The 12,189-nt window shown below is 42.8% G+C and overlaps 1 protein-coding gene across 1 annotated transcript in view; it reads right to left on the bottom strand.

Moving 5' to 3' along the window:
• Positions 1 to 11,482: 11,482 nt before the first annotated feature.
• Positions 11,483 to 12,189, bottom strand: part of fer1l6 (fer-1 like family member 6) — a 113,214-nt gene continuing 112,507 nt past the window's right edge. Inside the window, exon 46 of the mRNA XM_083638767.1 lies at positions 11,483 to 11,709. Within this exon, the coding sequence (XP_083494893.1) occupies positions 11,529 to 11,709 (181 nt within the window). The 3' untranslated portion in view covers positions 11,483 to 11,528. The remainder of the gene's footprint in view (positions 11,710 to 12,189) is intronic.

Raw genomic sequence — 12,189 nt, 5'->3', positions numbered from 1 at the left:
CCCCCTGTTTTTTTCCCTTCTTGCGAGTACCCGGTTACTCGTTCATAATAGGAGAGTACTCGAATATTGAAATGACTTAAAATGCCCATCCCTACACACCACATGGTAAATGTCCCCAAAACGACATGTGGGACCAAGTAGAAGTTAGCTTTCATGCTCAGCTGCCTCCTGTTGCAGCCTCCGCTCTGTGTTGTTCCTGGCTGAAATGAATTTCCATCATGCGTTGTCGCAGTTAGCAGCACCAAGCTAACTAGAGTTAAAGAGGGACAAGACCGGAAGTGGAGCGGTTTTGCCTTGAAAATAACAACGTAGATTGCTTCACTTTTGTGGAAAAAATTGAGAATAACATAAATGGTTAGATAAGTATAATACTGTAGTATAAAAGTATAATATATTAGTGTAAACACATCACATGTGTTATACTATAACCCCTAACATGCTGTTAACTTAACATAGGCCTACATCATTTACGGTACTAATGTTCCAAATGTTATGTAAAATCAATACATTTTGTTCAATGACAAAAATATATATATTATTTGTTATTTATTTTACCCATTTATTTTACCCCGATATTTTATAATAATAACACATTATATTGGTGCTCAATACCGTGAAACCATGGTATTTCTTTTTTGCCTAAGGTTATCATACTGTCAAAATCTCATACCGGTCCATGCCTAGTTGTACGGTCAGAAGGGTCGACCGGACATTAAAATGTCTGTTCAAAATCATTCTGTAAATAATATTTCACTAATTCTAGCCCCGCCGATATGTCCTTAGCACGGCTCAGCATTGTTCCTTTAACAAGCGAAAAGTGTTCTGGTCGTCTCATGACGAGAGCAGAGCAGGGCTAACCTCCACTGACCATTTCACCTCACATGGACATTTGTGTGGGCAGTGTAAGCCATTGCACAACGTTTTAAATGGGCTGAATTTATCGTAATATTAGTCATTTGTTGGAGAGTACATTGTCTTACATTTGTCTGTAATATGTGTGTTGAGCCTCCTGTATTGTTTAAGTTAATGTAAATCTATGATATTTATTGCCATAGTAAATTTCACCTTTTTTGTGTGTCAATGGACTCTGTGTGTGTGTGTGTGTGTGTGTGTGTGTGTGTGTGTGTGTGTGTGTGTGTGTGTGTGTGTGTGTGTGTGTGTGTGTGTGTGTGTGTGTGTGTGTGTGTGTGTGTGTTTGTGTGTTTGTGGAATCCTCTCTCCTGATTGGAGAAAAGTGGGATGGGATTCCAGGAAGTGTATTTTCTGGATAGTGCAGAGCGGACGACCTAAAGGGGGCGCTGCATTGTTTTTGGATGACCTCCCTCCTTCCTGTCTAGTAACTGTTATGTCACAAAACATGATTGAAACCCGTTCCAATACCCATACTTCCATACTATTTAGTAGGCAAAAAAAGAATTAGTATGTCCCAATACATAGTATGTCAGATGCAGTATGCCAAGAGTACCAGGATGTTGTACTACATCAGCTCCTATTTCGGAGTATGCATCGATGCATGCTGCGCCAGCCAAACTTACCCACAATCCTTTGCGCAGTGGAAGTTACGTCAAAGAACTTTTATGGAAAGAAATGACAGCTCCATATTGCCCCATTGCAACATCAGCGCCCAGCAGCCTCCGCCATTTTTTATTTTTGGAAGCGTGACAGCGCCAAAAGAACCTCGCACAGGCTCGCAGTGGTCAGCTGCGGTAGCGCTGGCCCCTATAATCAGCCTCTCTAAACAGTAACTCAACGGGAGAACACTCTAAACTTTGGGGATTCACATCTTTTCCGGGCGTACTGCAAATCTGGATTGAAGTGGTGTAGTGCAGGGATGTAAAACAACAACAATATTGTGGAAACTAAGCAAAATTTTTCGTTTTCTTTGTTTAGTTTTTTCAAGATAAATACCTAATGAAAAGGACCCGAGGTTCAACTCCCGTTGAGTTACTGTTTAGAGAGGCTGATTATAGGGGCCAGCGCTACCGCAGCTGACCACTGCGAGGCGCATTCTGTTTCCAAAAATGGCCGGAGTGTCGTCTCTTTCCTTCCACGCTCTTTGGTTACGTCTTCTTCTTCTTCTTCTTCTAATGTTTTATGGCGGTTGGCAAACAACTTTTTGTGCATTACCGCCACCTACTGGAGTTAGTCGCACTGACTGAGCTGCGTGTATAATCCACGCCCACCTCCATGACGCTGTGAACACGTCAATAACTATGATAAAAACACTGACAGAAATATGCACGTTACTATACTGTTAAGAATGAGACTGCATGTAAGTATCATCACATCAGTTTATTAGAAACAACAACATACATTACAATATAACAGCAGTTTGTTTATTTGATTGTTCCAATTTTGTAAATGCTTAGTCTGAATTTTTTGTATAATGTACTGTTTGTTATTGCCAGACTTTGTTTATTGAATAAAAAAATAAAAAAAATTCAAATGTGGCGCTGCGGACGTCGGCGGAAGTGAGCAAGAGGTCGGAGTTCAGGAAGCTCACGTGACGACAGATGTAGTGTGTCCCAATAGTATGCATTTTGCATGCATGCTACACACTACAATCCATACTTTGTGAGGGCAGTGGCAGTACATACTACAAGAAAGAAGTACAAGTATGGGTATTGGAACGCAGCCACAGGAAGTTTGAGAAATGAACAGACACAAGCAGACGTGGTTACACAGCCTCTTATTATGTAATACTATGTCACTACTTTGACCAAAATGTGGAAAAGATTTAATTTATATTAAGTGGGAAATAAAATAAATAGTTGACGCAATATTACAACTTTGCATTTTTATTATATGTTAGTGCTTGTGTCAGTTAGTTTAATTTTATTCCACTTTGTTTCTTCTATCAGTGCATTCTGTTTTGTGAAATTAGGAGATTAGGCCTACCGTTTTATTTTTTAATTTTTTTAAGTAAAGCTGTGTTCACACCGAGATATTTATTTTTCTCTCTGTCGCTCGATTCAACCCTTTGGAATCTCTCTGTAGCTGTGTTTAAATCGCTCGTTAACAGGCACAATAATTGACGGACATCTGGGGGCTATAACGTTATGCAATGTCACGATGTTTGTCCACTACGAGCCACCGTAGTTGTTTACAAGCTAAGCCTATCAGCGTGCTCCTAACGCGAGCTCTATACCGGTAGCAATATTTTTTCCGGATGATGGCGAAGGCTGGAGGCACCCTCTCTGCCTGTGATTGGCCTAGCATCAAACGTTCATCCAATCACATTCGCTTGGCTATCCTGCGTCTCTTTCTGCAGTCTGTGGTCAGACAGACAGCAGTTTCGCTTGCTAGCATGCATGAAAGACGCCACTGTGTGTTTATGTTTTTGATATAGTCTGGTCTCTGGTTTAGAATGCTGCCGCTACTCTTGGCAGTGCACATATGTAGCCTACAGACAAATAAAAATGAAAAGATAAAGAGAATTGATCAAGGGTTATATAAAAACAGTGTCACTGCCCATTTACTCATTCTAACACAAGAGTGACATAGCCTATTTGAATTGAAATATGTATCAGTATTAGAGAGCTGCAAACCCGAGGGTACCCTCGCGGGCCCCTCGGGCCTGCCAATACGGGCCAAGGCCGGGCTCGTTTTTTCTTTTTTTTTAATTAATAGGTCCGGGCCGGGCCGGGGTCGGGCCGTTTTTCAATAATTAAATAAAATAACGTTGTATTACTCGCTTGATTTTACACAGCAGAGCAGTCACACAAAGAGGAGGAGCGCACACTGCACAGCCACACACACACAGAGTCACACACACCCTCACCGTGACGTTAGTCTGCCAGTCCACAATCCACCGTTCAGTCAGCATGCTGTCACTGTCAGCGTAAAAAAACAACAACAAAACAAGCCGCGTGTGTCCGTGTCCGTGTCGTGAGAGAGAGAAATAAGATCGATGGACATAAAACAAAGTTTGCGAGGGGAGAGTTAAACAGTCCCCACTGCAGTAGGGAAAGCTCATTTCAACCTGTTCAAAATGAACTCATCTACCATACATTGTGAGGACACTAATGTGACGTTATTCAATGCAGCTATAAACGGTAAGTCTGCTGTTTTAATTTCGATATGCTTGAGTGACATAATGTTTCAGTTTGTGGGCATTGTTGCTGTTGGCAATTAAACGATCTAACGTTCTCTTTCTCGACAATATGTCTGGATTTTGACAGGCCACGGTAGCGTGTGTGAGAGGGGGAGAGAGAGACAGAGAGAAAGCTGCAGTGTTTGTCTTTAGGCAACACAGTCTAGCAACGTTTTGGACCAACGAGTTCAGCAGCGCGGCAGCATGCACAGAGAGGGAGAGAGAGATGTGTCGTCATATCGTGATATTGATGTCGGGCCTCGCAACGGGCTCGGGCCAATTAATTTCATGACTCATCCGGGCCGGGTCGGGCACGGGCCTGCATGTCACGGGCCGGGGAGGGCTCGGGCCGAGATTTCAGGCCCGCGCAGCTCTCTAATCAGTATGTGGTGTTTGCCCAGCCCTTCATTGGGAAATGCAGCTTTATGGAGTGGGATCACGTGGAGATGGTCTTCAGAAACTTTGATGAGATTGACAGTAAGTAAACATTGTTTCAGATACATGATGTAGTTGTGGAAAAGTGTGTGTGAGTTTGGAAGAGGAGTGCACCAATAGGTGGAGACATGCATCCATAGCAGTGTTGATTTCGTAGACGAAAACTATGAGGAAAAATGTTAGTCGACTACCTATTTTCACTGGTGAAAACTAGACTAAAAATGTTAGGGAGGAACGAATTGGGAAGAGATCCAATCAGAAGAGAAGAAGTTAAACATCTGTGTCTGTATTGCACATTCAAACAATTCCAGAATAACAGATTAATATATCTTTACAATAAGTTTGGAAATTCTAATGAATAGTTACGGTTTTCTTCGACTAAGATGAGATGAAAATACTTAGACACTTAGTTGACGAAAACTTGACTAAATAAAATCAGGATAAGTTTGACTAAATATGATTATAGCTCGCTCAGATAAACATGTGAATGTTGTGTGATATGCAAAGGTTGCTGGTTCAATCCCAGCCTCAGGCAATTTCTTAAAATGTACTCTCATTATAAGCTGCAGCAGTGATCCTTCTTTATCGACACCAGTAGTTTGAACACTGATAGAAATAAGCTGATGAAGGAGACTAGTCAGTCCCTGACTCCAGCTCAACTCACTGGTACAAATCTCACCTGTCTCACTCTTTATGCTCTGCGTAATTGGCAGTGTGAATACAGTGTGTAGAAATCAGAAGCTTAACTCCCAACAGCTCATAGCTCAGTCGGCTGAGCAGCTGTGTCACTGTCTCTGTCTGACAGGTAGACTGTTGGTTCGATTCCCGATGGAGGAGACATATTACATCACTGCCCTGTCTTTAACATCACCAGCGTAGCGCCTCCTACAGGCAGATACACAGAGCGACACAGCGCCTCCTACAGATCCGCAGAAATGGACACTGTGGACAGACTGCAAAGAGATCCAGACATGTCATATACTGAGTCTACAGCAGTTTTTCAAAAAGTTTTTTTTACGCCTAGCAGCAGCAGCAGCAGCAGCAGCAGCAGCAGCATGGGCAAATGCAAATGCCCCACAAAACGTACTTCCGATGTCAGTAAAATTTCAGCTCTCTGTGGTTTTCTGTCTCATAACCCTCAGCTCATGTCTCTGCAGAGGTCAGGGGGGGAGAACATCCCCCCCCTTAGCTCCAGGCAGTGCCAGCTGAACGGGATTAGAACCCACAACCTCCGGCCCCAGTGTCACTGTGTGTATTATTCCTTCACACCACCAGCTGCCCTTCACACTCACAGCTCTTCTCCGGGCGCTCTTGTCTCTTCCCTCTGCCTGTCACCATTCAAAACTGACTGAGGCTCGAACCCACGACCACAAAAGTGGCTGAGGTCTCAATATTGCCAGGCAACAAGCCTACTCTCTGTACCACCAAGTCAGACTGATTGAATGAGGTTTTCTCAGGGCTTTAAATGACTCTTTCCTCTGGCTGTCGACATTCAAAACTGACTGAGGATCGAACCCACAACCTCAAAAGTCACTGAGGCTCAAACCCACAAGCGCCAAACTGCTAGACAGCAATCCAACTCTCTGAGCTAGTGGGTCATAGTGATTAAGACTAGAAGATTAAAGTATAGTCTTTATGCATCTGAAAATATGTTTTGAAGGGACCTTTTAAGTTGAATAGTATTTGAATTGTATTAATATGATGTGAGTTTCTATTAGCCTTGCACAGAAAACCTTCTACTTTTATACTTGAGTACATTTCAGAGCCTGTACTTTTTTCCTTTTACTTGAGTAATTAAGTTGAATCAGTACTTCTGCTTTACCAGTCTTTTTTTACACAAATAACTACTTCTACTTAATCAGAGCAACAATGTGATTACATTTGGAATGACAAGAAAAAATGACACTGTGTCTGTGCAATAGGCTAAGTAGGCCTAAATAACTCAGATATAGGGTTTGCAATTGTAACGTTCCATATAATGAAGTATCTCATGCTTGTTGAGTGAGCAGCAGGTGCAAAACAATCATTAAGATTGTTTTGCACCTGCTGCTCACGTTTGAGATACTTCTGGCTCGCCTAGAAAGAAGGTTGGAGCAGCCGAGTACAGTCAGCCAATCAGAGGCAGAGAGGGGCGGGTCATGCCTTCGCCATCATGGGGAAAAAAATATTGCATACCGGTAGTACAGACTTCACTTCATGTCAGCCTGTCAATCAGCTGTCAATGCGGTTTGTTGCCACACAATAAACCAGCGGTTTTATTCCAAGCCAGTGTGATCCTTGACTCACTCTCACACGGCAGCCAATCAGCGTTGAACAGCGAGCGACTGAAAATTTCGCTCGAGTTGGGATATTTCATCTCGGGCGACGAGCGAATTTTCGCCCTATCGCTCTGTCTCTGTCGCTCGGACGGCCAGCGATTTTTCTCCCGGGGAATATACGCTCAATCGCTCATTTGCATTGACTTTGTATGTAAACTCGATGCCAGCGAAAAACTTTAATAGGTCGGTGTGAACGCACCTTAAAGTCGAACTGAACCTGTTCATCACGTGCATAATGAGTCCGTTTCGGACTGAAAACATAGTTTGTCTAGGATGACAGGTTGAGAGGCGGGTCATAGTATCATGTCGATTATTTTATTTGACAATTCTGGGGACTGGATTGGGCTTTGGCCAATCCTGGTGTGTTCCGCCTCCAAATCGAGTGGGATTCAGTGTGTTGTGGCGCTCTCCTCGGGAAGAGCCTTTTGACGGGAGGAGTGGAGCTCAGCGAGCCGCAGGCAGCCAGCTGCCTTCGTGTTGCCGAGCGGAGAGTGCAGCACGTCGGCCTGGAATCTCCGAAGTGCAACCCCTGACAACCAAGCTCTCGGATGCGCGCGCCATTATCGCTGCTGTAACGATACGATATCCCTGGAATGCGCGTTTTAACGAGCCAGTTACATTTCTTTGCATTCTTAGAGATTATAGTTTTTGTTTTTTGTTCATGTTTCTAACAATTGGCCAAGTTAGTAGTTAGTTTATGGGATAGGAATTCTGCCAGATGACAGGCACTAGGCGCCATTTTCGACTTCATTTGGAAGAGAAAATTATCGTGAAATGAAGATTTGATTGACAGCTGCATGTCGTGATATGATTGGTTGAAATGGGGTAGAAATTTGATAGTACTGGGTGACGTCAGCAAACTGTAAATTACTGTTATCAATTAAATCTTGAAAAACGAACTTTTGGTGTGAAAAAGTGTGAAAAACTAAAGAAATAGTTGTGATTTGTTTTGCATACATTATTAAATAGGTGCACTGCATACCCAGGTATTTGAAGTAAAAGAAAAGAAAAGTTATTCTTGGGTTCAGCTTGACTTTAAGATGAAATAAATCCCAATGATGCAAACGTATACATTGATTCCACATCTCTGGTCAGACAGAGGTATTTTATTTTTATGAATACACCAGGTAGAAACGTTGAAAAGACAACAACATTTATTTTTAAAACAAAAGTAAATCATTTAGCGTAGACAACAAACCTGTCAGTCAAACTGTCAACACCTCTCAATAAATTGACAGGTGTTCAGAATTGAAGTACCACTAATAAACACTAATAGATGTTTAGTTTTTATTATAGTGGTCCAAGTTGAGTATTTACTTGCCAATATGCAATGTGAGTGTATTATTTCATAGTAAGCTGCTTAAAAACCAGGAGTTGTGCGTGCTATTCCCTGCTGTTATTTCATAGTAGGCCTATACGGACTCAGGCGCCTGAAGAAATTTGGGCTAAGGAAAGAAATCCTTAGGGACTTCTACAGAGGCACCATTTAAAGCCTGCTGACTGGCTGCTTCACCACCTGGTACGGGAACTGTACCACCATGGACCGCAGGGCGCTACGGAGGGTGAGGCGCGCGGCCCAGCACGTAACAGGATGTGAGTTGCCAGAACTGCATGAACTGTATAACCAGCGGTGCCTCAGGAGGTCCCTGAAGATCATCAAAGACACAAACCATCCCCACAACAGCCTGTTACCCTCAGGGAGGAGATACAGGGTTCCAAAAGCACGCACAAATCGCTTGAGGAACAGTTTCTTCCCGCAGGCCACGAGACTCCTTAACATACACAAATAGTGTAATAGCCGTACCGTACCGTACTGCAGCTGCTACCATTACGTATGTCTAATGTTTAATTGTATGTTTAATAAGGTCAGTGTTTCCCATACATAAAGGAATTTGTGGCGGGCCACAATAATATTTGGACCGCCACAATAAGATGTTGACAAAAAAAAAAAAAAAAATTTTTTTTACAGTGCACCTGAACGCAACATGCAAGATATCCGCTGAATAAGTGTCCAATAAATGTTCATGTCATTCTGGCCAATACTTTACAATACATTTCAGTCTGGAATATGAAAAAATCTTTCAATAACCTATGATTTAGCTGCTAAATTGTCAAATACCGCCATCTGCTCGCTACCCAGGCACTTATGTATGTACTTAACCTAACTAACTTAAAGGAGGACTTACCTCCAAAACACTTTTTTTCAGCTTTTAACCAATATATATGACTTTGGGGGTGATGTGTGAAGAATTCTGGTCAGAATTTCCACATTTGACACCAAACTGTTGCCATTTTACCATTTGTATCATTTTTCAGCAGCATACCTGGCATAAGCGCCCTCTTAGGGTCAAAGACTGCTTTTTTTTTTCTTTCTCAAATGAATGGGAGATTTGGTACAACCTGACGTCAGGTTGTCCCCAAAGACTATGGGATTTCAAGATAATTACTCCCCTACCCCCTCTGTACCCTTTCGGCTCCTCAGAACTCCAAGCCTATTCTTATTGAAGTTTGCTCTTAAAATACTGAACCAAACGTTGTCAAAGTTGGCACATGTCTTAATTATAGTTAGTTTCCCGCTGAATGTGTCATTACTTTATTGATATCTTACCTGGATAAGCTCGAATGATGATGTTTATATTATCAGTCCGAGTTGCAAGCACTGTCTCCAGCCCAGGCAGGCGAGAGTCGTACTGTTACATGGACGAGCCCCAAGCTCCGCGGGCGCGCGCAGCAGGCCAGCAGCAGCTGGGCTCTCTGTGCTCTGAGAGCAGCAGAGAGAGCAGTCTGATATTTCCGCAAACAAATATGGTCGCAGTTTAGCGCACATGTAAAATATAACGCTATACTACGACGTGACAACGTGACAAAGCTTCTCTAAACACATCGGCTACTATCATATTTCCCTGCATCCCTCCTACTGAGATTATATCGGTAATGATTTTGGACAGACTGAATGCGCGGAGGAGAAGGAGAGATCTGCAGCTCTGCCCTGAGTAGCCCTGAGAGACACTCGCCTCGCTCCGACTACTGTGCCCGTCTGTGAAAAGCGTCCTGTCCAGTCGCACCTTCGCAAACAGATGCGGGATTCCCTCAATCCTGTACCCAATCTCAGACTGTATTCTCTAAATCGCACACCAGCTATTTCTGTCTGTTTGTTTGTTGCTCCGTGAGGTTACAAGCGCCCCATGCACGCAGCAGGCTGTTTCGGCAGCCGGGGTCTGGCAGGAGGGAGGAGGCGCAGGCAGCCTGCACTGCGCTGAGAGGAAAAAACTTTTGCACAACTTTTAACAAGAATCACGAAAAGCCCCCAAACTAAAATGAAAAAGGGACTATATGGCAACTTGGACGAGGGAATGACGTAGAGAAATCTCGCATTGTGTTACCCCAGAACGGGGGGTTTGTCGTATTGTGCGGTGTGCTGCTACTAACGAGCCCATGCCACTTTGCTCTCGTAACGTAGTTTAACACACTGCCATAGAGTTACATGCAGAAAAATAATTAAATTTCTAGTTCGCCACTGAATTACCAAATTGATATAACTTTCAACCATTATGAGCAAAGCTCTTTCCATACAGGCCACCAGCGTTGGCTAATTGTTGATATTTATACAGATATGGCCCCTCTCAAATAAATTATTTTTGAGGCAATAGGCAAACTGTAATGGCGTCGATTTCAGAAAAAAAATCTGGACTTCAACACAGCCAAAGAGTCCAGTATAGACAAGAGCATATGTCATTTCTTGGTTTTTTCCATAGGTATTTTCAAATCACTGTTCTAATACATATCTAGGGGGTAAGTCCTCCTTTAACCTAACTAACTATCCGGTGTGCACAACACTGTCAGCCTAAACTCCGGCTGACACCCCAAAAACCTACAATCCGCTACAGAAAAATGTATATTGTTTGTTTATTAACTGGCCCCTCGCCATTTAAAATGTTTAAGCACGTCTAAAGTATGCACATGACATGTGCACCTATGTGCAGTGAATAGGCCACTGTCTCGGACTTGTCTTATCACTATACTGCCTTATTGCTTATTGTTGCTTATTGCTTATTGCTTATTGCCTTATTGCTTATTGTTTTTGCACTCATATGCCTTGCTATATTTGTACTATGTTGTAAATGGAGTCCACAGCACAAGAATTTCACACATGATACTTGTACCATGGAGTGACAATAAAAATCTTGAATCTTGAATCTACTGTATATATGAAAAGGACCAGAAGACAAAGATTCCCCAAAAAGTCATAAAGGAGGCAAAAATATCCTCTGAAAACAGTAGATTTCTTATTCTGACAGAATAACAGGCGATTGGCCATTTTTGTTACAGTGTTATACACTGTAGCCAAAACATCCTTGAACATTGGGCATCTATTAATGTTTGTGTTCAAGGATTTTTTTGTCTAAATGTGAACACAAATAAAGGTATTAAAGTGTGTGTGTGTGCGTCCGTGTGTGTATGTGTGTGTGTGTGTGTGTCACACACACACGGACGCACACACACACACTTTAATACCTTTATTTGCGTTCACATTTAGACAAAAAATCCTTGAACATTGGGCATCTATTAATGTTTGTGTTCAAGGATTTTTTGTCTAAATGTGAACACAAATAAAGGTATTAAAGTGTGTGTGTGTGCGTCCGTGTGTGTGTGTGTCTGTGCGTCCGTGTGTGTTATCCGTGTTATCCGTTGACTATCCTCTGGGAGATGGCACCTGGCAGCGTGTAGAGGAGCAGGGCGAGGAACAGAGCCGTGATGAGGAGCACCAGGGCAATGATGATGTACTTCTTGTAGTTTCTCCACACCAGGTGGAAGAAACACTTGAAGGGGTTGACGAACCACGAGAAGGACGTGTCGGGACGACTGGGGGGACAAATAATAATTTGCAATTTTCTTTCTCAGTCTAATAATGTTTGTCAGTTTAGTAAGGAAATGTCCACACACAGAATAATGCTGACCTGTGCTTAAATTTCCCCTCCAACAACAAACTAACTAACGTTTCACCCAGGAAGTGATGGTCAGGTTTACAGGATGTACTCCACCCAACCCTTATATAGACATCACAGGATGTACTCCACCCAACCCTTATATAGACATCACAGGATGTACTCCACCCAACCCTTATATAGACATCACAGGATGTACTCCACCCAACCCTTATATAGACATCACAGGATGTACTCCACCCAACCCTTATATAGACATCACAGGATGTACTCCACCCAACCCTTATATAGACATCACAGGATGTACTCCACCCAACCCTTATATAGACATCACACCCCCTCAACAGGAAGTGATGGTCAGGTTTACAGGATGTACTCCACCCAACCCTTATATAGA

Source organism: Poromitra crassiceps (assembly GCF_964638095.1).
Source record: "Poromitra crassiceps genome assembly, chromosome: 6".
NCBI classification, from domain to species: Eukaryota; Metazoa; Chordata; class Actinopteri; order Beryciformes; family Melamphaidae; genus Poromitra; species Poromitra crassiceps.
The sequence above is the reverse complement of the archived record's forward strand: the minus strand, read 5'-3'. Positions and strand labels throughout refer to the sequence as shown.